This window comes from Oncorhynchus masou, chromosome 3 (assembly GCF_036934945.1).
Source record: "Oncorhynchus masou masou isolate Uvic2021 chromosome 3, UVic_Omas_1.1, whole genome shotgun sequence".
Lineage (NCBI taxonomy): Eukaryota > Metazoa > Chordata > Actinopteri > Salmoniformes > Salmonidae > Oncorhynchus > Oncorhynchus masou.
In genome coordinates, this window is record NC_088214.1 from 29,542,570 (window position 1) to 29,569,844 (window position 27,275).

The 27,275-nt window shown below is 42.1% G+C and overlaps 1 protein-coding gene across 5 annotated transcripts in view; it reads right to left on the reverse strand.

The window, feature by feature from the left end:
• Positions 1–27,275, reverse strand: part of LOC135514189 (astrotactin-1-like) — a 278,864-nt gene that overhangs the window by 188,613 nt on the left and 62,976 nt on the right. For 3 of the 5 annotated variants that reach the window (XM_064937496.1, XM_064937480.1, XM_064937514.1), the window contains exons 3-7: positions 25,519–25,918; positions 21,657–21,812; positions 11,324–11,473; positions 9,429–9,578; positions 8,336–8,503 (exon numbers count right to left, since the gene is read on the reverse strand). In XM_064937496.1, the coding sequence (XP_064793568.1) occupies positions 8,336–8,503; positions 9,429–9,578; positions 11,324–11,473; positions 21,657–21,812; positions 25,519–25,918 (1,024 nt within the window). The remainder of the gene's footprint in view (positions 1–8,335; positions 8,504–9,428; positions 9,579–11,323; positions 11,474–21,656; positions 21,813–25,518; positions 25,919–27,275) is intronic. The other 2 variants (XM_064937505.1, XM_064937488.1) reach the window with 2 other exon arrangements.

Consider the following 27,275-nt stretch of genomic DNA (forward strand, 5'->3'; position numbering starts at 1 on the left):
TCAAGTCATGGAGATGGACTACCTGGTCATAGCAAGCAGCATCTGGAGTAAGCTGCTGGGGCTGTAGCACCATATCCAAGGGTCCTCGGAGGGGACGACTTAGGTTCAGCTCTGCAGGTGTGACTCCAGTGGTCTCTTGCACAGCCGAATTCAGGGCAAATCGAAACTCGTGAAGGTGCTTGTCCCAGTGTTTGTGCTGGGTCCCTACATAGGAAGCAAGCATTGTCTTCAAGGTTTGATTTACTCTCTCAGTGAGATTGGTCTGTGGGAGATAGGCTGTGGTCAACTTCTGTCTCAGGTTCCATCTTTGGCAGGTCTCCTCAAAGAGATCAGAGACAAATTGGGAACCTCGATCAGACAGGATGTAATCAGGCACTCCCCAGCGAGTCAAGATCTCTTTCGTAAGGATGTTAGAGACTGTCCTTGCTGTGGCCTGACACAGGGAAAAGAGTTCCACCCACTTTGAATAATAATCAACAAAAACAAGCATGTACACGGAGCTTCTAGGAAATGGATCCATCAAATCCACTCCTAACATTTCCCAAGGTCGGGTAACCACCGTTTGCTGCAACTTGCCAGCAGGCTTTCTACCTTCTGGTTTGTACATTTGACAAACCTGACAGTTTCGGATGTGTAATTTCACATCCATGCTCAGATGTGGCCAGTACAGTAACGCTTGCAACCGCTTGTAGGTTTTGAACCTGCCCAAATGACCAGCTAATGGGTCTTCATGAAAATGTTGAAGCAGTTGTAGGCGTAGAGTTTCAGGTATGTACAATTGGTAGAGGGTTCTGTGATGTAGTTGTACAACACGGTAGACTTTGTCTTCCATGATGGTCAGCTTTGTGGTAGGATTGACCATCTTTTCTCCATCTTCCAGGATAGTCTGGTACAACGCCTGTACTTCTGGATCATCCTGTTGGGCTTTCCATATGGCCTCATCAGAGATGGGAAAGTCAGTTTTTGGTGAGTCCCGACTGCTTGACAGGACCGTAGCACATGTAAGATGAGGGCCACCCACACAAGGGAGGAATGGTCAGTGACCACAGTGAAGTGTCTTCCCTCCAGGCAGTACCTCCACTTTTCCAAAGCCCAGACAACTGCAAGGCACTCTTGCTCGGTTGTGGAGTAGTTCCATTCTGCTCCATTCAATGTCCGACTGGCGAACGCGAGCACTTCTTCAGTGCCAAGTCCAGTCTGTTGGACTAGGACAGCACCAAGTCCAACATCACTTGCATCAGTGTAAACAACAAAAGGGCAATCAAAGTTGGGATGACCTAAAATGGGAGGTGTGACGAGGTGTCGTTTCAGGGTTTCAAAGGAGGTCTGGCACTCTGCCGTCCATTGGAATTTTGATCCTTTTCGCTTCAACGCGTTGAGGGGTTCTGCCACCTGGGAGAAGTTCGACACAAACCGATGGTACCATCCAGCCATACCAAGGAACCGTTGAAGGGCCTTGAGTGTGGTTGGCCCAGGGAAGTCTTGTACAGCCTTTGTCTTTTCAGGATCCACATGAATGCCATCAAAAGACACAATATCCCCAAGGAACTTCAGGGAGGTTTGGCAGAAGTTGCTCTTCTTCATATTCCAGGTCAGACCAGCTTCTCTTAGCTTGTCCAACACTGCTTGAAGATCTTGAAAGTGTTGTTCTCTGTTCTGGGAGTAGATAATTATATCATCCAGGTAGACGAAACAGATCTTCCCTTTGAGCTCACCTAACGCAATCTCCATGAGTCTTTGGAAAGTGGCAGGGGCATTCTTTAATCCAAAGGGTCTCACCTTAAAGGAAAAGAAGCCCTCAGCACAGACAAAAGCAGTCTTGTCCTTGCTTTCCTGGTCCATCTCAACCTGCCAATAACCACTATTGAGGTCAAGGGTAGTGAACACAACAGCGCCAGACAATGACTCCAAGATCTCATGGATGGTGGGAAGAGGATAGACATCAGTCTGGGAAACATTGTTGGTCTTCCTATAGTCCACACAATATCACAAGACCACCAGTCTTTTTTGGGATGAGGACAACAGGAGCAGCCCAGGGAGAGGAGGAACGTTCTATTATATCTTGTGTTAATATATCATTAATGAGTCCCTTTTGGATGATTAGCGTTGCTGGGGACAAACGATATGGCTTCTGCTTGATCGGCATTTCCTGTGTAAGGAATATTTTGTGCTTCAGGAGCCCGGTGTGTCCTAGCTTTGAATTACATACATCAGCATTATTCTGTAGCTGTTCCAACAGCCTTAACTCCTCTGGCTGTTCCAGCTGAGCTCTTCTCACAGCCGGTAAAAGGAGATCATCAGAAGGATTAGCAAGGGTTAGTGGTACCAGAGCAATGGCAGAGAAGACTGCCACATTTGATCCCCAATCATGTAACTTTGTAGCTTCTGATGGGAAGAAATGCTTCTTGCTCGGATTGTATGGAAACCAGTAACAATTGTGTGCAATATCAATCTGGACACCACTGAAGTACATGAAATCAATTCCCAACATGACAGGAAAAGCAAGGTTCCTGGTTTGTAGGATAACAGAAGGAATCATATAGGAGCGGTTACACAGGCGGACCTCTACCTCACTCCATCCAAGTAGTTGTCTAGCCTCACCATCAGCCAGATAGAGTGGACCTTCTGTCCACGGCTTCCAGTTGTATTGTGGACCTTTAACCTCCTTCCACAGTTTCTCATTGAGCAGTGTGTAGGATGACCCGGTATCCAAGATGGCTCTTCCTGTCCATGGGCCTATGGACAGGGGTAACACCAGTTGGTTCGGTATTAACTGAAAGGAAGGGGATGTCGATGGGGGGGGGCGTAGGCAGTGACTCTTGGGATATCAGCTCTGGTTAAAGCACCCAGAGTAGGATGGTCATTCCTGTGAAAAGCGTTAGGTGTGTTGGCCTGTTGTGATTTGTGGTTTCTGGACGGGTTTACTTAATACGGTCTTGGACATGTAGCTGAAGAATGTCCCTTTTGGCTACATCTCCAACAGAACATGAGAGGGGTCTTGGCTGGAGACTCTGGCTGTTGTTGATGGTCTGTCTTGGGTAGCTGTTTGGGTCTCTGTTTCTTTCTCTGGTCATATTGCTGTTGGCATTCTCTGTCCTTCTCAAACTGCTGTCCCAAGCGAACCAGTCCATCGACAGTGGTGACTCGTTCTCGGAGTTGACTGGCTAGTAGTGGGTTGATGTTCTTCAAGATCAATTTAATGACCTCTTCCTCCTCAATGCCAGGTTTCCACCTTCTGCACAGGGAGTGGTAACCGTATGCAAAGTCACGGACACTCTCTTTCTCTCTTTGTACTCGATTTCTGAATCTGTCTGCCAATTCATCGGTGTAGTACTCAGACAGAAATGCAGAGGAAAACCTGGCCTCAAAGTCAGCCCAGGAGGTAGTGGTGAGACGTGCCACATCCCACCAGTCTCGAGCTGTCCCATGCAACACATTCCTCAATGTGGCAAGGAGTTCTTCGTCAGCCAGGGGATTGAGGGCAAGAAAGTCACGACATCTTTCTAGATACATTAGCGGATCAGGACTGTCATCTTTTTTCCCAAAGGTGGGAAATTGCAATTTAATGGGCATTGCCCCTACATGACATCTACTCAAATCACCATGAACAAACGAGCTAGGAGGGATTGAGGAATTAGAGAGCTCTGTCTGCAAGTGGTCTACAGTGTTAACCATGGGAGAAAAAAACAGAATTAACGTCCTTGAGGACCTCAGTGTGATGATGTTGCAGGCGCCATTGGAGAGTGGCAGTGAGTTGGTTTCGTTGGTAGTCAAACTGCCTGTCCATGGCACCAGTAAATTCCCGTCTTCCACTCTCACTGAGCTCTGTCAGCGTGTGGGTTAGAGTGCTCAGTGAGTTTCTGAATTCCATGGCACTCTGTTGTTGCTCTTCCCTCAGACATTTGAATTTATGGTGGGTAAGAATTTGGAGATGTTGTTGAGTCCGACGAATATCAAGGATGTCACCTTGAATTTGTAAGACTACAACCTCTGGAGATAAACCAGACAATGGAGGAAGGTTGGGTGTCAGAGGGAGGGTTAGCTCAGTACTTCCACACAGATCCATGTCAATAAGTGAGTAACTGGTTAGACCTCCTGTGGCCTGTAGTTCAGACCAAGCATTCAGATTCCCAGGGCTCTGGCCCAAATCAACTCCATTATCTCCATTCACATTATGATTTGTATTGTCAGCTTGATGGTCAGAATGGCCCTGTGTATTCCCATTGACAGGTATGACATAAATGAGCACATTATCTTGGGGTGAATATATTGTTTTAATTCCACACAAAAGATTTGCTTTGGTTAGTTCTCAATGTTGAGCTGTCCCATCTGGTGAGCCATTTTTTATGTAACGGTTTTGACTTGAGGTTATTATTTATAGGGGTGCCAGGTAGGTTGTGCCTACCAGAGAAAACATTGGTTTCTCTTTTTAGTTTGGGAGGGAATGAGTCCCATCTGGTCCGTCAAGTCTACACCAATACAAAGGACTTACGTAAAAGTCAGGATGGAAATAAACTTTTCATAAACCCTTAAAACATTGGAAATAACTTCCAAAACAACTATTCTTTTGCGTGGGTTGTATTAGCAACATCAATGATTACACACACATATAATAATATAACAATGAGTTCTGGTTCCTCCAGAAATGTCCTGTACCTCGGGCCTAAAAAGAGTCCAGCCCGGTAAAGGAGTTCAGGGAACTCAAGTGACTTCTGTCACGCAATGTTTGTCCGTTCATTCAGTGTAGCGTAAACCCAGTATTAATCATACAATCCATATAACAATTATTTTACCATAGAACTTTAACCTCTTGAAACTCCCCATCCCGGATCCGGGATTGTGACTAAGCCTCAGGCTCATTAGCATAACGCAACGTTAACGATTTCTGAAAATCGCAAATAAAATTAAAATAATGTGTTTGCTCTCAAGCTTAGCCTTTTCTTAACAACACTGTCATCTCAGATTTTCAAAATATGCTTTTGAACCATAGAAATTGACTAATTTGTGTAAGAGTATGCAAAGCTAGCATAGCATTTTGTGTAGCATGTAGCACGCAACATTTTCACAAAAGCCAGATAACCAAATAAATAAAATCATTTACCTTTGAAGAGCTTCTGATGTTTTCAATGAGGAGACTCCCAGCCACATACCAAATGCGCAGTGTTTCCTGAAAGCGTCTGTGTGTAGGAGAAATCGTTCCGTTTTCTACATTGCGCCTGGCTACCGAAACGAACCGAAAATGCAGTCACCTACAACGTGAAACTTTTTCCGGATTAACTACATAATATCGACCGAAACATGGCAAACGTTGTTTGGAATCAATCCTCAAGGTGTTTTTTCACATATCTCTTCATTGACATGCAGTTCATGGAAGCTTGCTTCTCTCTCTTTTCTCCCATGGAAAAATACTGGCAGGTGACTTTTGCGCACCAATTTCGGCGCAGGACACCGGGCGGACACGTGGTAAATGTGGTCTCTTATGGTCAATCTTCCAACGATCTGCCTACAAATACGTCACAATGCTGCAGACACCTTGGGGAAACGACAGAAAGGGCAGACTCATTCCTCTTGCGTTCACAGCCATATAAGGAGATCATGAAAGACAGAGCCTCAAAAATCCTTGTCATTTCCTGGATGCCAAGTCATCTTGGTTTTGCCTGAAGCTCACGTTAAAGGGCACGCACAGAGAAGATATTTGTATTTCTGGACACGTCAGAGTGTTTTCTTTCGAACAGTAGCAATTATATGCATAGTCGAGCATCTTTTTGTGACAAAATATCTTGTTTAAAACGGGAACGTTTTTCTTCCAAAAATGAAATAGCGCCACCATAAGTGTAAGAGGTTAAAGCATATCAACTCTTACTAAGTCCTCAACTACAACTAACTACATAAATCATCACCGTATACATGACATCAAAACAAATGAAATACCAATACCAATGAATATCCAATCCGCCAATAGATCTCCAGCGGAGAAAGGCCACGAAGAACGGAGAGGTGTAGTCCACGGACGCAAAGAGTGGATCCGATCCTGGGTAAACTCCATTAGGCTACAAAACACACATTTATCGGCAACAAAACAATGGAATAGAGAAGCGTCGGGAACTGAGGGATGAACACATCCTCCTTCACGTCTCCATCACAACCCCCTTTTTGCGCAGCTGATGCTGGCTATTTAATTGGGAATTAAAGGGAAAGCGCCCTATTGGAAGGAGCTGCACTGAGACGGTTCAGAAAAATTCAGGGCCGTCACAATACGTGGACAACTACAAATACCTAGGTGTCTGGTTAGACTGTAAACTCTCCTTCCAGACCCACATCAAACATATCCAATCCAAAGTTAAATCTAGAATTGGCTTCCTATTTCGCAAACAAAGCATCCTTCACTCATGCTGCCAAACATACCCTTGTAAAACTGACCATCCTACCAATCCTCGACTTCAGCGATGTCATTTACAAAATAGCCTCCAATACCCTACTCAACAAATTGGATGCAGTCTATCACAGTGCAATCCATTTTGTCACCAAAGCCCTATACTACCCACCATTGCGACCTGTACGCTCTCGTTGGCTGGCCCTCGCTTCATACTCGTCGCCAAACCCACTGGCTCCAGCGCATCTACAAGACCCTGCTAATAAAAAATAAAATTAAAAACATGAGGTCTAGCATTGTCTTGCATTAGGAGGAACCCAGGGCCAACCACACCAGCATATGGTCTCGCAGTCAAGCTACCTCTGGCGAGCACACGGAGGGCTGTGCGGCCCCCCAAAGAAATTACACCCCACACCATGACTGACCCACCGCCAAACCGGTCATGATGGAGGATGTTGCAGGCAGCAGAACATTCTCCACGGCGTCTCCAGACTCTGTCACGTCTGTCACATGTGCTCAGTTTGCGCCAGCGGTGAATTTGCCAATCTTGGTGTTCTCTGGCAAATGCCAAACGTCCTCATACCACCCTCATGGAGTCTGTTTCTGACAGTTTGAGCAGACACATGCACATTTGTGGCCTGCTGGAGGTAATTTTGCAGGTCTCTGGCAGTGCTCCTCCTGCTCCTCCTTGCACAAAGGCGGACATAGCGGTCCTGCTGCTGGGTTGTTGCCCTCCTACGGCCTCCTCCACGTCTCCTGATGTACTGGCCTGTCTCCTGGTAGCGCCTCCATGCTCTGGACACTACGCTGACAGACACAGCAAACCTTCTTACCACAGCTCGCGTTGATGTGCCATCCTGGATGAGCTGCACTACCTGAGTCACTTGTGTGGGTTGAAGACTCCGTCTCATGCTACCACTAGAGTGAAAGCACCACCAGCATTCAAAAGTGACCAAAACATCAGCCAGGAAGCATAGGAACTGAGAAGTGGTCTTTGGTCACCACCTGCAGAACTACTCCTTTATTGGGGGTGTCTTGCTAATATATATAGACAGTACCAGTCAAAAATGTGGACACACCTACTCATTTTCTTTATTTTTACAATAATCTACATTGTAGAATAACAGTGAAGACATCAAAGGTTTCTGGAGAGGTGAAGAGCTGTGCGTACTCCGAAACACAACCCTTCCAATCCAAGCCGCACTGCTTCTTGACACAATGCCCACTTAACCCAGATGTCAGCCAGCGAGCACTGCGCCCGACTTGCCACAAGAGGAGTCACTAGTGCACGATGGGACAACTGCTGCCCTCCCCTAACCTGGACAACACCGGGCCAATTGTGTACCGCTACATGGGTCTCCCAGTCGTGGCCGGCTGTGAAAGAGCTTGGACTCGAACCCAGAATCTCTAGTGGAATCAACAGCTTGTACTGCGATGCAGTGCCTTAGACCACTGCGCCACTGATACCTAGGTATTTGAAAATAGTATTTGAAATACATATTTGAAAATACTTACAAATACAATTTGGTCGACCTCTTGGTTTTCTACAAATAACCATTCAATTACTAAAATAAAAGTACTGGGCTGTATATTTTCAAATACTTAGAAACACAGAAAAAAACGTTTATAAATAACAAATAGTCAAATACACATGTATTTGAAGCCAGGTCTGCTTGTGATACAACCTCAAATACATCATTCCATTCCGTTCTGGATCTTTCTGGTTTTCTGTACATTCATATACATTTGAGAACTACCTGAGAAACTTTTTTTAATTATTTTTTTTAAGTGCAATCCTCTGGGGATCCAGTGCACATTTGTATGTATACCTTTTCTGGCAAAATAAATACAATACAATTAACGTAAACGCAATATTGAAGTTCAATGAAAGTGCAGACAGATGTAATTGGTTGCCAGAGTTGGAGTGTGAGAATCGGTGGCATGCACTATGAGGTATAGTACCTGTCTCTGGATCACACTGGTGTTCACAGGGGTCCAGAATGCGGCGGCCACACAGCTCATTGATCCAAGGCCCGCTGGCATTCTGCTGGTAGTATAGCAACACCTGGGCCGGGTTCAGCCAGTCAGACGCATCCAGTTGACTGCCTTGCAGCAAAATGAACTTGGACCCTAAGAAAAAAAGGAAAGGGTTGTTGGTTGTTGGAAAACACACAGTTTAGGCACCAACCTGATCAATTAAAGGTTCAGTACTGTACATCAGCAGTTCTATCAACCTTTCTATTTAACAGTTTGTGAGTAGAGACCTATCACAAGGCACAAAAAAGAATACATTTTCTGAGTATTACATTTCCCCGGATGAAAAACAGCAATGAAATGGATAGGACACAATGTTCCGGCAACTCATTTCATATTTCTGAAGATGCATTGCATACACAGCTGTGGCATAAATATGGATTTCTCCTAGGCAAAAACCTAGATTGTTATCACCTTAACTACAATATTACATTAAGTCTGATAAGATTGTGTAGACATTTATGGACACGTTCTAAATCGATCTGAGTTCCTGCGATTCAAAAGGCAAATTCACAATCCTTCATCTCTTTTCAACGTTGCCTCCCCTGGATGCCTTACGGAATGATAATAACACCTGGAGTATCCATGGAACACAGTTGTGGTTAGGAATCAAATCAAACCCGGAATGATGGATGAGTAAGGCAAGTCACACCCCATAATATATCTGGACTGCCAGCTCCCATGATGGCTGAAAAATGCCAATGAGCCAAGAGTGAGTACTTGGCCTGCAGTGCTTTTCTGCAGGTGCTAGCTACCCTGAAATTCATTAGCGAGCCAGCCCAAGCACACAGAAAGTGGAGAGAGAGTGATGATACAGTGGGTGGTCACGACGACCTGGCCTGATTGTGCTTTGATGCTTTGAGGGCACATCTGTTGTGGTCTCACATGGGAGGAGAGAGGGGAGAGGGGAGGAATCAGCCTAGTGTCATTTCCCCATTTCCCTTTGTCTGGGAGTGGGGTAGCAGAGAGCCATACAGTTATACTCCTGTGGTTTTAAGGAGGGCAGGCGATCGCCCCTTACCGTCTGCGATGAGGTGCTCAGGCACATGGAGGATGACCCGGACGTTGAGGCCACAGGAGAGGTGTGAGGAGTACACCAGGCCGATCACACAGCTGACAACGCTGATCAAAGTCAGGGTGGTCTTATTGATGGGGCTTCGTGGGGAACCTGCTGGAAAAAAAGAAGGACACAGACAACAAAGAGGAAGCATGTGATGCTGAAACCACACTGTGGCTATTTCCTAAATGGCACCTTATTCCCTTTATAGTGCACTACTTTTGAACAGGGTTCATAGGGTCAGGTAGTGCACAATAAAGGGAATATGGTGCCATTTGGGAAGCACCCCTTTACTCCCTCCAGCACCTCCACCAAGGGAGTCGCTTACAAACAAGTCATCACTGGACTTTCTGCCCATGAAAGGGACCTCTGTATCAAACCGGTAGCTTTGGGAGATTTGGCTAGTCAAGTCGAGCTGGTGGGGCAATAAAAGTGTTCCTTTGAAGGGTACTATTGCCATATGTGCTGAAGGAAAAAAAGAAAATAGCCCAAATAAGAGCAGTTCAGAGGTTGCTTTGCCTCTTTCTTCTCCTTTCCTGCCATCCGGTTTGGTGCAGCCCCACCAGAGTTCATTACTTATAGCACGCCTGCTAACATACTGTAAATACAGATATTTATTTTTTATTTTTTACAAAAAAATATGGGGGATTGGAAATGGAGACAATTAAATTAATAGAAGCCACAATCTATCTGCAATTTAAAGCTGATCTACCCCCCCCACCCAAAAAAAAGCGAAATGTCCTACGTACAGCACACACACACACACACACATCAGACCTGTATTATAGGAAGCCAATAACAGCCTTCAACTTTGTTAGAAGTGATTCTTAATCCCTATCCAATGTTCCTCGATTACTGTCCCTTTTAGCATTTTTAAAATAACTCAGGCAGAACTTCTTAATTCAAAATATAGCTTAAGTTAATCCTTAAAAACAAAGGATTGCAGAGTAATACCGAGACCTAACTTGTAAAACAAATTCCCCCACATATAGGGAACTTATTACTGAGTGCATTTTTGCTAACAAGGGAACATAATCTTATAATTCAAATTCCCTTCTTTGCAATGTGACACAAAGCCACAAACTTCATCCATTACATTTTTTTAACAAAAAGAGAATGAAAAATGAATCCCATCATTATGACACTCTCTGTCTGCACATCTTTTTTGTTTGTTTTTACATCTACAGATGGTATTGCATTTCAGTAACATGATTTAAGGTATCCAGATAAAAAAAATATAAAAAAAATAAAGTAATGTCTCATCAAGTCAACATTTATTTTGATTAGCTTCACGGTTTGTGTAGAAATGCACATTCTATTCTTAACTGCTTTACCAATTTTAACCTGTTGGTTATTTTGTTTATGACACCTGTGCAAAATCTTAATTGGTTGGAGGTGGTATTGAGGATGTTGAGGCAGGCATGCCATATCTAGTCGTTCAGATGCTTTTATTTTGGTTCCCCACATCATTACTGTACATCACAGCGCCAAGGACATGTAGCATGCTCACAAACATACTGTTGGTACCATGCGCTTTCACGGTCACGCAACAACAATACAAGCCAATCGCTTCCTTTATTTCAAACATTACAATGCTAAAAACATCATTGTCTCAAGTTAGGCAGATTTCAAAATCGTACACATACTCAAACGGGTTAGAACAAAGCACATTGTTAACATCAACCATGATCACGAGCAAAGAGAGAATGTTTGAATCTATGTGTATGTGTTTGAACTCAAGCATTGTAAAACACATACATTTGTTGTCCATTCATCTCCTCCAACATATGCATTTTTTATTGTCATCATGCGAGTATGAAATCAGATGATGTCCGTACAGTATAATATTCCTTCCTTACCCCCTGAGCCCCACGCGCTGTTGGCGTTACCATTTCTCATACCTCGGCTGCGGCGCCTGCTGCGATTGGGGTCAGTGTAAAAGGTCAGCTGAGGTTCACTGTCGGCCTCCGTGCCCGAGTCCCCGTCCGGGTTTAAGAAGGTTGAACCCGCTATAGAATTCACACAAAAAAAACGCTCATCACAATGACGATGTGATGTGTCCTCTGTTTGGATGAAATGTGTGGAATACATTGGATGTCCATTGACCAATTCTGCAGTTGATTAAGGAATTTATAGAGCAAGTTTTTTTCCTTCTACAATTTGCATTGCCATCACCATACTAATAGCCATATGTAATCGTTACAGTAATATGGCAAGTAGAAAGGGAGAGCTATATACCCCTGCATAGCAGTCCCATGGGAATTACATACGGACTGTTCTCAATTACAAATGGATCATGTTGACACTTTAAGTGTTAATCGAAAAGAAACATCAACAAATGCATAATTCATTATAAAAGATGTGGATTCGATTATTTACATTGCCTGAAGGTTAAAAATGTGTAGCTGTATCAAAATCTTGATAGTGAAACTGAAAACTTGAGGCATCTGTGCTAATATCCACATTCCTGTACCACTAAATGTGACCTTTAATGAATGTTTCTAATAACATTAAGGGAGCTGATTGGAGTTGTGAGTTACGCAACATATTGTACTGCTTGCCTTGGATCAGTGTTAGCCATACGGTACATGTAAAACATGCTGGCATGTTTTGGAGTCTGTAAACGTTTTAACAGCAGATTGTTGTTACATTTTCATATTTTGATCATGCTATGGTACGAATGGAAAATAATAGCTGGAACAGTGAGCTAATTCTTCAGCTTTTATAAAACATGTCTATCTTCAGTATATTCTATACAAGACGTACAGTTATACCCTCTCTCAGGAAGTGATTAATACATGGATTCATGAGATGGAAAGTATGAAAGTCACATAACAACAACATACATCCAATGGTATTATCACAATTCATTAAACCAACATGACTCTGGCTAAGTCCCAAACGCACCCTATTCTTAGACAGGCCGATTCAGACTTACGAAATGTACGCCTTCCCTACTCATTTCTCAGTAGTTTATATTTAGACTTACCTTATGGAGGCATTTAACAAGATTTGAGGGCGTGGTTCCCTTGTGTGCACTGAAAAAATTAAATTCAACACCAAAATCTACTAATCAGATCAGGGAGTTTTTTGGGGAAGAAATCCCTTGAAATATGGTGTACCTTTAATTTGAATTTGATCTTGAATGTAGACTATGGAGAATATATAAAGATAGCAATGAAAACATGTGCATATTTGTCGTCTCCATTTCAGAACCCATGGGTAGATTTAAAAACACTGATTTTACATATTATTATTCATGTTTAGGGAATAATCATGAATCCTACTCCATGTAAAAATACAGCCTTTACGCACGAATGAAAAAAAGTGGTTTGACAACGGAAGTAGTATAGCCTACAATATAATTATAATACCCTAATTTCCCGCATTGATCATGGAACTGTGTGATAGCAAGTTTCCAGTCCTGCACCGTGCATCAAGTTCAAAGTAATGATTTGAGCAGCATAAATGAGCTCCTTAATGATTTAATTAGCCTACATGCCCCAATGTATTTTATACTACAATTTGTATTTGGCCTTCATTAAATAGCATCCACTATTACTTGACCATCAGCCACAACCACAAGGACGTGACAGCGTTTACAGAAGAAATGAATAAAGGTAGGCTAAATCAAACAATGTAATAGAACAAACACTAAATTGGCAGTTAAATATACGGGATTATTACCTGAGCTATGGATAGTGGCTCATATTATTTAACATAGGCTATTGCATACAAATTGAAGGAAAAAGGGAAAGTTGTGGAATATGAATAAAACATTCTAAAATAGATTGTCATTTAGCCTATATTTACAATCCCCTTATCCAAACAGATTACTCATTTAACTAGCTCTTATCAATAGCTCTTATCATATACAGTGCATGGAGAATGGTGTTATTTCAATCGCAAAACAGAAAGTAGTCCTAGATGCTATTTCCACTTGGAACAGGCAGGTTTGCTAGACCTTACTCATGGTTTCCTCGTGGGTAAAGGTGATGGAATTATTTAAGGAAATAAGTCAAGGCCATAATACGGTGTATCTATAGACACACCTCTGCCACATCTCCATATCTTTAATTTCACCAAACATGTCAATAGTGGGTGATTGCAGCCACCAATTCAGGGCATTCCTGCATGTGGGCATCCCATTGGTTCCTGCGTGAATGCCCAGATTGTCTATGCAATTAAAATGTGGGTCAAAAGGGAAATACAAGTATTATCTGAGTTCTCCAGGGGTCGAATGACACTGTCTACCGGTGTCCTAGCTAGCTAGCTACCGGTGTGGTCCCCGCCTCCTGCCTGCTCTGTATCGCAGTCCTCCAAGCTAACTAACACACAGTGTCATTCGCTTCCGCCTGCCGAACACCTGCCCTCACCGTCGTCAACAGAGCTGTGGGAAAGCAATGCCAACAGCTATTGTTGTTGCTTGTCGCCCTTACCTCTTCTTCTTCTGTAGGGTTTAACGGCGGTTAGCATCCAACTTTATGGTGCAATACTGGCACCTACTGTACTGGAACGCCCCCATGTCCCACCTGTGTACCAGAGTCATAGCTTAAAAATGGACCAGTAGAAGTATAAAGAGGGGTTCTTGCAGATGCAGGAATGCCCACATGCAGGAACACCCCTAATTGCGAGCCACAATTGCACCCTTCTCAAACGCTCACCTTGCTGGCACTTGCATTTCTTCCATGCTTAAGTTGAAGGTCAAAATGTGCATATGAGAAAAGTGCATAAAAAGGTAATAAAGTTAAATGATGTACGTATCTCTGGTCTGAATTTTACCCATAGTGCAGTACTTTTACATTTATCCTACCCAGCACAGCACAGGAAAAATGCTTTCATTATGCTGCATCATAAAGAGAGATGCATGATAAGACTGGGCCATGGAATATGTATCCTCAGTCGGGGGATAATACAGTTTGTGTCAGTTCATATTATGACTTTACATCCACTATCCATTACAGAGATGGAAGATGGTGCTGTTCTGGTACAACGCAAGGGAGAATAAAGTAATACATGTTCATAATCATTATCTCATTGAAGCCATTAGATTGAGGCGTTGGCATTGTGAAAATAGCATTTCTAAAAGGGTATTGTTTTGAGTAGGCTGTATAGACTACATTGGGAATCCAATTGACGCAAATGACTGTTTTGGTAGAAGCATTAACATTGAAACCTATAATTTAAAAAGGATGTGTTATAGCTCCTCTCACAAGTTTTAGTGGTCTTGCTATTACAAAGTAAGCAGACAAATCCATCAAAGCTTAAAGCTATGCTGGCTCAGCTGGAAATCCTAGCACCACTAACTTCATTTTGAATTGCTCATTGACAATAGCATAAAAAATCCAAACCAAGACATTGCCTTTAATTAAACCACAAAAGGTTCTCCAAAACAAAGGGTGAATAAAAATGTCTCTGGCAAGCATAAACATCTGACAAAGTGGAAGCTCTGTCTTGAAAAGTACTGTAAAGAACAAGTAGTTTCATGTACAAGATGGCATTACTAAGGGCACTGTTTCAGCAGAATGACATTGACTTGATAACAATATTCACAGGGAGCATATAAACTACAAAAACAAAAGTGATTCCATTGATAAACTATTTTACAAACATTTATAGCACATAACAATCCCTAACAAAAAAAATGAACTATTCTGAAGGACTGAGATAAATATTGATATAATCAAAGGACAAAATATATAATTGTGAAAGGAGGTGAAACAAATGTCCAAATGACACTCAGAGGATACAATTAGTGTTTCTCTAGGTTACAAAGAAGAAATAAAGCACCTTCCAAGGAATTAACAACAAATCGAATGCAGCAGTTTGAAAAGACTCTGTTAGCCTCAACAATTAGGCACCGGGCAAAAGGTGCAAAGCTCTATGGCAACGAATAAAGACGGACTCTTTTAAACATTCAACACATGATGTTTCTTAGCACTAGGCATGCACTGCAGGTACAAATACCGCTTACAATACAGTTATTTTGCCAGGAGCTTTCGGGGTCCGGATCTCAATAAATATAGAGGACTTTTGGCAGCAGCCACAATAACACTGGAATGACAATCACTGGGGAAAGGTGCAAAAACCCAAATGAGTACTACCAATAGAAATCTGACAAAAGGCTTGTAACCACAACTGTAGAGAGAATGTGTAAAACGTGTAAAAGGATCAGGTGATTGCGTGAGAAGTACTGCTGGGACACAGATGAGAATCTTTAACAATTTGAACAGTGTTAACATCCAACAACTATTGTGACTTTTGACTCCAAATTCAGAGACAGCTTCATCTTTGGGCTTGTTGTTCCAAATATAATGTGAAATAATTGTATGGCTGGATCGCTAACGTACTGTATGCTACAATTAAAAGGGTAGAGTTGCTTTGAGACGAGCACTTCAATTTCCCGGTATGAATAACAAGTTCAGTATAACAAGACAAGGGCTCCTTGAAGCAGACAACAAACACCAAACAGACAACAGCTGTGACAAAGACAGCTACCCCAACCTCGCTGTTTGGCTTGCCATACACGTTGAGCAGCACATTTGAGGGAGGCATAAACATTTGATGCGTAAAAGCTTCCCCCCAATACTAAACGCTGTTAAATGTCCACTGAGAATAGCATAAAGACCTTACATATGCATGTGCATATTTTATCACTCGGATTCCAAAACAAAAACAATAGATGTCCAAACAAAAACAATAGATGAAGCAATGTAACCCCAGGCTTAGTCTTTCCAATTCCGATTTACTGGACTGTGTACACTTTGTACATAGAACCACCAAGGGGTTTGTTGTGGAGAGAAAAAGTTGTCACAAAAAGGATCAGATAAAGAGCAGATAAAATGATAACGCATTTAGAGTTGTCCTCCATTGTTCTTTGTCCTCTGGTGTTCCAAATAAACAAATTCAACTAAATGAATAAGATAAATATGCAAATGGTGTATGTTTAATTCTGAAGGCGGCAATCTCATTGAGAGTGGGCTGTAGGGCTGTGAGAGATTGCTTTCAGAGAGCAGAAAACCAAAGGCTGCTCATAACTCTGAGAGACAGATAGGCTGGGGGAAGCCAAGAGCCAATGGAGCATTTTGCGGACATGGTATGCTTTTATTTTGCCATTGAATTAGCAAACAGATTGGATCTTTAGCATTTTCTGTCCTGAAAGTGATCAGCAAATTGACTTCTGTTTTGCCCAACAGGCTTTCCAGAATACCAAGTGAATATGGCATTAGTGTGCTGTGTTACGTACACTGCTCTCTCTGTTCTCAAAGTCTATTATTGATAAAAGTTATTCATATTTTTTTTATTCCTTAGCGAGATTTGATTTATGTTCTCATTATGAAGCAAAAAGATATAGCAGGTGCATATCCACAATACAGGTTTTCAACAAATATCGGACAGAAAAGGGAACCTTCTCCTATGCTCTCTGAGAAAGTCACAAAGTTGCACAGCAATGCAAATAAATATTTTCAACCAAGACAACAGTAGGGGAGAGTGGGGCATGTTGAGCCATTTCTTACGTTCAGCATCACTACGTCAAAGGAAATATAGTATTCTATCTAACAAGATATATACATATACAATACCAGTGAAAAGTTTGGACACACCTACTCATTCAAGGGATTTTCTTTATTTTTTATACAATTTTCTACATTGTAGAAAAAAGTGAAGATATCAAAACTATGAAATAACACATGGAATCATGTTGTAACCAAAAAAGTGTTAAACAAATCAAAATATATTTCACATTTTAGGTTCTTCAAAGTAGCCACCCTTTGCCTTGACAGCTTATCACACTCTTGGCCTTCTCTCAACAAGCTTCAACTGGAATGATTTTCCAACAGTCTTGAAGGAGTTAACACATATACTGAGCACTTGTTGGCTGCTTTTCCTTCACTATGCGGTCCAATTCATCCCAAACCATCTCAATTGGGTTGAGGTTGGATGATTGTGGAGGCCAGGTCATCTGATGCAGCACTCTATTACTGTCCTTCTTGGTCAAAAATCCCTTATACAGCCTGGAGGTGTGTTGGGTCTTTGTCCTGTAGAAAAACAAATGATAGTCCCACTAAGCACAAACACGATGGGATGGCGTATTGCTGCAGAATGCTGTGGTAACCATGCTGGTTAAGTGTGCCTTGAATTCTAAATAAATCACAGACAGTGTCACCAGCAAAGAACCCCCACACCATCACACCTCATCCTCCATGCTTCACGGTGGGAACCACACATGTAGAGATCATCTGTTCACCTACTTTGTGTCTCACAAATACACGGCGGTAGGAACCAAATTTCAAATCTCAAATTTGGACTCATCACACCAAAGGACAGATCAATTGCTCGTGTTTCTCGATCCAAGCAAGTCTCTTTGTTTTTTTATGTCTTTTGGTAGTGGTGTCTTTGCAGCAATTCGACCATGAAGGTCTGATTCAAGCAGTCTCCTCTGAACAGCAGTCTGTTACTTTAACTCTGTGAAGCATTTATCTGGGCTGCAATCTGAAGTGCAGTATACTCTAATGAACTTGTTCTCTGCAGCAGCGGTAACTCTGGGTCTTCCTTACCTGTGCCGGTCCTCATGAGAACCAGTTTCATTATAGTGCTTAATGGTTTTCGTGACTACACTTGAATAAACGTAATGTCTTAAAGTAACGATGAACTGTAATTTCTCTTTGTTTATTTGGGCTGTTCTTGCCATAATGTAGACGTGATCTTTTACCAAATAGGGCTATATTCTGTATACCACCCCTACCTTATCACAACACAACTGATTGGCTCAAACACATTAAGAAGGAAAGGAATTCAACAAATTAACTTTTATCAAGGCATGCCTGTTAATTGAAATGCATTCCAGGTGACTACCTCATGAAGCTGGTTGAGAGAATGTGTGTAAAGGTGTCATTAAGCTTTACAATCAAGCTGTCATCAAGTCAAAGGGTGGCTGCTTTGAAGACTCTAAAATATATCTTGATTTGTTGAACACTTTTTTCTATATTACATGATCCCATATGTGTTATTTCATAGTTTTCATGCCTTCACTATTATTCTACAATGTAGAAAATAGCAAAAATAAAGAAAAACTCTTGAATGAGTAGCTGTGTCCAAACTTTTGACTGGTACTGTATATCAGGATGATGTGTTTCCCTGGAAATAGTCTGAATGCATTTTTTTGCAAATTAAATACATAAATATCTATTTTACATAAGTATTCACACCCCTGAGTCAATACTTTGTAGAAGCACCTTTGGGAGTGATTATAGCTGTGAGTCTGTCTGGGTTAGTCCCTAAGAGCTTTCCACACCTGGATTGTGCAACATCTGCTTGACTGAGGGACCTTACACGCTACGGTCACAAGACGCAGGCCTCCTAATTGTCCCTAGAATTTCTAAGCAAACAGCTGGAGGCAGGGCTTTCTCCTATAGAGCTCCATTTTTATGGAACGGTCTGTCTACCCATGTCAGAGACGCAAACTCGGTCTCAACCTTTAAGTCTTTACTGAAGACTCATCTCTTCAGTGGGTCATATGATTGAGTGTAGTCTGGCCCAGGAATGGGAAGGTGAACGGAAAGGCTCTGGAGCAACGAACCACCCTTGCTGTCGCTGCCTGGCAGGTTCCCCTCTTTCCACTGGGATTCTCTGCCTCTAACCCTATTACAGGGGCTGAGTCACTGGCTTACTGGGGCTCTCGCCGTCCCTGGAAGGGGTGCGTCACCTGAGTGGGTTGATTCACTGTTGTGGTCATCCTGTCTGGGTTGGCGCCCCCCCCTTGGGTTGTGCCATGGCGGAGATCTTTGCGGGCTATACTCAGCTTTGTCTCAGGATGGTAAGTTGGTGGTTGAAGATATCCCTCTAGTGGTGTGGGGGCTGTGCTTTGGCAAAGTGGGTGGGGTTATATCCTTCCTGTTTGGCCCTGTCCGGGGGTGTTCTCGGATGGGGCCACAGTGTCTCCTGACCCCTCCTGTCTCAGCCTCCAGTATTTATGCTGCAGTAGTTTATGTGTCGGGGGGTCAGTTTGTTATATCTGGAGTACTTCTCCTGTCCAATTCGGTGTCCTGTGTGAATCTAAGTGTGCGTTCTCTAATTCTCTCCTTCTCTCTCTCTTTCTCTCTCTCGGAGGACCTGAGCCCTAGGACCATGCCCCAGGACTACCTGACATGATGACTCCTTGCTGTCTCCAGTCCACCTGGCCATGCTGCTGCTCCAGTTTCAACTGTTCTGCCTTATTATTATTCGACCATGCTGGTCATTTATGAACATTTCAACATCTTGGCCATGTTCTGTTATAATCTCTACCCGGCACAGCCGGAAGAGGACTGGCCACCCCACATATGCTCTCTCTAATTCTCTTTCTTTCTCTCTCTCGGAGGACCTGAGCCCTAGGACCATGCCCCAGGACTACCTGACATGATGGCCACCCCACACATTCCACATTCCTCTCTAGGTTTCTTCCTAGGTTTTGGCATTTCTAGGGAGTTTTTCCTAACCACCGTGCTTCTACACCTGCATTGCTTGCTGTTGGGGTTTTAGGCTGGGTTTCTGTACAGCACTTTGAGATATTAGCTGATGTACGAAGGGCTATATAAATAAATTTGATTTGATTTACAGATAATTGTAAGTGTGGGGTACAGAGATGAGGTAGTCATTAAAAAAAAACATTATTTTTGCACACAGAGGGAGTCCATGCATCTTATTATATGACTTGTTAAGCAAATTTGTACTTCTAAATGTATTTAAGCTTGCCATAACAAAGGGGTTGAATACGTATTAACTCAAGAAATGTTCAGATTTACATTTTCAATTAATTTGTAGAAATTTCAAAAAACATAAGTCCACTTAGACATTATGGGACATTGTGTATCATCCAGTGACCCCCCAAAAAGTCTAATTTTTTAATTTCTTAATCAATTTTTAATTCAGTCTATAACACAAGAAAAGATTGGAAAGAGTTAAGGGGTGTGAATACTTTGTGTAAGAACTGTATATGCATAAAACTGACCAGATGTAATCATCATTTGTATGGTGTATATTGATTTGACCATTGGCTTAACTTGCCTCTAACCAAAAGGCACAATTGACCCCAAAGCAACCATTTTCACTATATTAGCCCACAGCTACAGTACAAGGACACACTTTCATGATAGGTTTAGGACCTCATGTATTAGCTTATAGAGAGCCCAACTGATCTATAAAACAGTCTGTAAAATATCTACTTTGGTTTAGATACACACTAAATCTTTTTTTTGTTTTTTGGACCTAACTTGCTTACCACTTTTATCATATATTTTCTGGCTTCACAGAATCCATGAAATGATGACCTCTTCCTAAATATTTGGTCACATGATTAAATTTGTGTATGGCTTCCTAGAAACGAGGTGGCTCAACTAACCCTTTGGCACGACTCTAACCCCACTCTTCTCTATCTGAAACCAGAGTCATGTTTGTTTCTCACAATTCTAATCATAATTCACAAAATGAGATGGAAATGGTGGTTGACACAAATTAATCTTTCATAACTGTAAGATTACTTTACACAACAGCTCTATAGTTCCCTAGCTTCCACTACATGCTGAATGAGCTGGTTAGCGTGACATTGCTATTTGAATCCTCTATTCTATAACATCCCACACACTAGAATTGCTTTTCTAACCAGAAAATAAACCATCCACACTAGTCAGTCATGGAGCAAAGTGGATTATGATCAGGGTCAACTGAACAAACTGGTGTCTCATTTCAGAATGACATGCCCTCTTTTTCAATACTCTCTTTTAACAGTCTCTTAAAGGGATGCTTCGGGATTTTGGCAAAGAGGCCCTTTATCTATGTTCCCCAGAATCAGATAATCTCATGGATACCATTTGGTATCCATGAGTTCATCTGACTCTGGGGAAGTAGATAAAGGACCTCAATGCCAAAATCCTGAAGTATCCCTTTAAGGACAAAACACACAGTGCCTACGAATAGTTAAAGGCAGTGTGTAGCCATCATATTGCCTCTGAACAAAACATTGGCTGTCATTGCTCTGTTCATTTCTGGACAAATGTACATTATCGACACTGTTCGTCGACAACCAGCAGGTGATCACGAACCCGTTTCGGCCACATTTCTTGTCGTGGGTCGGCATGGCGTGTTTTATCCTTTACTGTCAGAGAACACACAATGGTCAGAATGGGAGTGGATATGGATCGATGAATGACTCACCTCGGGTTTTGCTGGACAGACGTTGTTTGCGTTGACTGGTGGAGGTGTTGTGGGGGAGGAGAGTGTTCTGCTGCAGGTGATTGCTGTCAATGGGGCTGGTGGCTATGATGTTGTCCTTGTACTTGTTCATTAGGGACAACTTTGTATTGTCACTCCCTGATGATGACAGAACAATCATAATTAGGGAGAGAAACGAGACAGATGTAGTATAAACCCACTAATACAGGATTAAAATGTGAAAAAGCAGCATGTCATTCTGAGGGGACAATAGCTTTAAAATAATGAGAATCAGCACTACACAGTAAAGTATATCCTTATAGGGCTACATACTTTATTCCCTCTTCTTGTTTTTCCTGCAGACTGTAGCGTTCACACAGAATAGCTACAGCCAAAACAAGTCAGTTTATAATGCATAATTTCCTGTCACAACTAGAGAACATTTCATTGGCTGGTATTTCTTCTGACCACAACCAACAATATTGAGAGAGGTTTTTATTGAGGTAGTTTATTGCCTTATCTAAATTAGTTTAGCACTTAATGTAAAATGCATGAAATTATTCCACTTCAATATCCTCCTGGGAGTTTTATTTAGACTTTGAAACAAGATGCAATCTCAAAACCAATCAGCACAATCTAGAATGTCATATTTCTTACATTTGGCTTGTGCTAATTGAAATTCTGTGGGTATTTCAAATCATTGCTGTTCCATATATTTCTCAGGGGGTGTTTTTAATTCTAAGGTCCACTGATTACAAATGAGGATATTTCCAAAGCAAATGACTGTGAATGAATGAGTGCATTGAAAATAGCCAATAAGCCAAGAATGTGTATGATATTTGAGTTAGACAATATTGAATGCTTCTGAATAATCTCTCTCTGATGCATTGTTTGTATTGCATTACCTCCTATTGTAGGTAGATAGTCAAATCATACCGGAGCAAGTGTGATAAAGATAAATAGTAGCAAAATAGAAAGGACTGTATTTCTAGCAGGGTCAGATGGATGATTTAGTGGTTTAGCAAAACACACATGCTCAGACCATAGCCAGAGTCATTATATGACTAGCACTTTGGTCGTATGTAATATCATTACACCATTACTGTAGCAGTTGCATGAAAGAATTATATAAATCCTACAGTGCCAAAAACATGTCTATGTGTTGGACCAAATTAATAATTTCATTCAATATCTTTGAAGATTAATTCACTTCACGTGCACACATAAAAGTAACTACCAAAATAAAGGAAACATTTGAGTAAATGAGGGATACAAAAGGGCTTTTCACATTTAATTGTTCCTCGCCCCAGGCTAAGACTGGCCCTGGGCTAGCTACCGTGGCTTGCAAAAGTATTCACCCCCCTTGGCATTTTTCCAATTTTGTTGCCTTACAATCTGGAATTAAACATTTTGTGGGTTGGTATCATTTGATTTATAGAGCATGCCTACCACTTTGAAGATGCAAAATATGTTTTATTGTGGAACAAACAAGAAATAAGACAAAATGACAGAACTTAAGCATGCATAACACCCCCCCCCCCCCCCCCCCCAAAAAAAGTCAATACTTTGTTGAGCCACCATTTGCAGCAATTACAGCTGCAAGTCTCTTGGGGTATGTCTCTATAAGCTTGGCACATCTGGGATATTTGCCCATTCTTCAAGGCAAAACCGCTCCAGCTCCTTCAAGTTGGATGGGTTCCGCTGGTGCACAGCAATCTTTAAGTCATACCACAGATTCTCAATTGGATTGAGGTCTGGGCTTTGACTAGGCCATTCCAAGACATTTAAATGTTCCCCCTTAAACCACTCAAGTGTCGCTTTAGCAGTATGCTTAGGGTCATTGTCCTACTAGAAGGTGAACCTTGATCCCAGTCTCAAATCTCTGGAAGTCTGAAACAGGTTTCCCTCAAGAATTTCCTTGTATTCAGTGCCATCCATCATTCCTTCAATTCTGACCAGTTTCCCTGTCCTGCCGATATTTTTATTTTCACTTCACCAATTTGGACTATTTTGTGTATGTCCATTACATGATATCCAAATAAAAATCCAGTTAAATTACAGGTTGTAATGCAACAAAATAGGAAAAACACCAAGGGGGATTAATATTTTTGCCAGGCACTCTAATCCCATATTTACACAAGCATTTGTTAACACTGGGCTAAGCATTAGCCCTGGGCTAAGGATTCACAATTTTATCCCAGGGCTAACGGACAACCAAACACAACCAATGTTACATTCTATAGGCTGGTTTACAGTTGGCCTATCGACATGTCTGTAGACAGTTGTCACAGTGACATCACAAACATTCTATTGTCATCCAACATCAAACTTGTTGTTGTTATGAAAAAGTATAAACACAAAAATGACAGGCTGCATGACATCAGCAGCCTAGTGGTACAAAATAGCATAACTTCTGTATTTTAACACGAATAACGCCATTAATGTAAAAGGTAATTGTGTACATGTCCAGGTAGCAGTTGTAAATTAGCACTTGTTCTCAACTGGCCTACCTGGTTAAATAAAGGTGAAATATAAACATAAAAAAATAAATGTCAATCCAGCAAACCAGGCAACTAAAAGCTACTCTGTTAACAATGTTTTGGTTAGTTTCTAGCCTGCTAGCTAGATGGCTAGCCAGTTCAAATAATGACCATATCGTTGCTGACAACGTCTTAACTTTAACTTATGTTTATTCATTATTACAGGAAAATAAACGTACATCAAGATCATTACTTACAAGTTTACAAGTTCATGGCGAGCTATCTGTAGTCCTGCAGGGGAATTTCATTTAAGCCCAAACCCTACCCACACACGCGATGTTCAGGCCATGCCCGAATCCGAAATCAGAAATACAGTAACTTCCTCTGTTAGTTAGATGCGTGTCTTTGTCTGTCCCCCGCTCCTTACTGCCCCAGCTATGCGTGTGAGAGTAACCGTAGCAACAGCTCTGCTTTGTGCTGCTCCTCCTCTAATGAGAGAGCAGCTGTTAGCTAGCAGCTGTTAACTGGCTACTTTTCGTCACTCGAGACTTTGACGAAACTCATGGAAAATAATTATAATAATCTCTCCCGTTGACTCAGACAATGTTTTGGTCTTTGGGGTAGCCTAAACAAGAGTGGCAGGCATCACGAGAGCATGCAAATTAAGTGAAAGTGCCTCTTTTTTTTGAACCCTGAAAAGTCAGTGCCAACCCTGCTCCAGATCAGGGGCAGCTCGCCCTGGGCTAAGGTCGGCGCTAGCCCACTTTAGAATGTGCAAGTGTGAACGCTCACAACCCAATTGAAAACTTATGGGAGATTCTGGAGCGGAGCATGACACACCCCAATAGAACACTTATGGGAGATTCTGGAGCGGAGCATGACACACCCCAATAGAACACTTATGGGAGATTCTGGAGCGGAGCATGACACACCCCAATAGAACACTTATGGGAGATTCTGGAGCGGAGCATGACACACCCCAATAGAACACTTATGGGAGATTCTGGAGCGGAGCATGACACACCCCAATAGAACACTTATGGGAGATTCTGGAGCGGAGCATGACACACCCCAATAGAACACTTATGGGAGATTCTGGAGCGGAGCATGACACACCCCAATAGAACACTTATGGGAGATTCTGGAGCGGAGCATGACACACCCCAATAGAACACTTATGGGAGATTCTAGAGCGGAGCATGACACACCCCAATAGAACACTTATGGGAGATTCTGGAGCGGTGCCTGACACAGCGTTTTCCATCACCATTAACAATGTAAGAGTGTGTGTGTGTGTGTGTGTGTGTGTGTGTGTGTGTGTGTGTGTGTGTGTGTGTGTGTGTGTGTGTGTGTGTGTGTGTGCATACATGAGTGCTTGTACTTACACTCCCCAGGTGTGAGGTCCATGCTGGCCTTGTCATTGCAGCCCTGAAGGGAGTCCAGGGTGCGTGTAACCTGGCTGGCAAAGTCCTCTCCTCCGTTCATGCACTCTCTCTGCAGGTGGTGTCTCAGGTCAGTGATGTCATACTCGTATCCGTCCAGGATGGGTGTCTCCCGGATGCTGAGCGTGCCACTGGAATTGTGACCCTGGCCCCTGGAGTTTCTCAGGCTCTCCCTGGCCTGGCCTCCCATCAGCACCGAAGGGATGTAGTGAATCTCATTGGCTGCCTCGGCGCTGGCGCTCTTCTGGGGCTGGGGCACACGGCGGCGTTTGCACCATCGCCTGCGCGTGTAAAGGATGAGGACCAGGCACAAAATGGACAGCAGCAAGGCGATCATGCCTCCCTGTGAACAAACAATTGGGAAAGGAAAAGGATGAATGGTCTCAACTAAGAACTCCCCAAAGTCCCCAAATCCATGCAGTTAGATTTGTCAAAAGACCACTAGTGCATAGCAGAGATCCTTGAGGAAAAAACAATAGATCTCAACAATGTCAAGAAAACATCAACAAACTCAATATCCATATCATCACAGTGCACTATATACCGGGGTATTTGGAAATAGCCATGGGGTGGTTTTTCAATACCCTCAATACTGTTGAAACTAGTTATTTAAAGTTTTCAATAAATGGTCATATTTATAGCTACTTTTTTAGTCAATACCTGCAGTTAACTTGTGCAATACGTTAGGAGATAAAGCAGAACACGATTTCTGTTTCACCTGTCATATTAGTTTACATTATGAAGCTCTCCGTAGTTCTCCAGATCAGTTGAGACAGTCACGTGTTTGTTTGTAAATAGCAGAAAAGGAGAAAACGGGAGCAGGTGAGTCCAGCTGTGTATTGACAGGGGTCCATTTTATATTGAAAGCAAAAAGTGTTTTTTTGCATCAAGAATACAATGCAATGCTTACAATGAAAAAGTAAGGTATTTTTTTTCAAAAACTATGCAAGGCCATCATATTTCTAATGTTTGTCATAGAAAGAATGTAGCCAGCTACATTTACTAACGTTTTGCTTAATAGGGATAGCCTCTTTTTTTTCTATTTTCGCCGAAATGACATTCCCAAATCTAACTGCCTGTAGCTCAGGCCCTGAAGCAAGGATATGCATATTCTTGGTACCATTTGAAAGGAAACACTACTTTTAAGTTTGTGGAAATTGGAATTGAATGTAGGAGAATATAACACACTAGATCAGGTAGAAGAAAATACAAAGGAAAAAAAAACTTTTTTTTCTACCACCATCTTTGAAATGCAAGAGAAAGGTACCAGTTCCAGCCATCACTCTGATTGTAATTCCGACGGTGTCCACGAGATGGCAGCAGTGTATGTGCAAGGTTCCAGACGGATAACTTGAAGTATGAGCGAGCAAAGTGACATTTAGTGTGAAGTCACCCAGGTACGTTTGGGCGAATCATCAAGGAGACATTTGCATAAATATTACATTTTTCTGCAAGAATATCGTTAAATCTGTATACTTGGACTTTGATTTAGCTTTTCTAGTATTAGTAGCCATATTATAAGTTCAAAATTGGCAAAACAACCAGTTTCCATAACTTCATAACTCTGAATATTTTCATAATTTTTGTTCAAAATGAAAAGGCCTGCTGTCGTACAAGGTTAGGAGCCACATTTTACAACAGATACTTGGTTTCCGAATACTCCGGTTAAGCACAGCCCATTGGCTATCAAGCTACCTTTG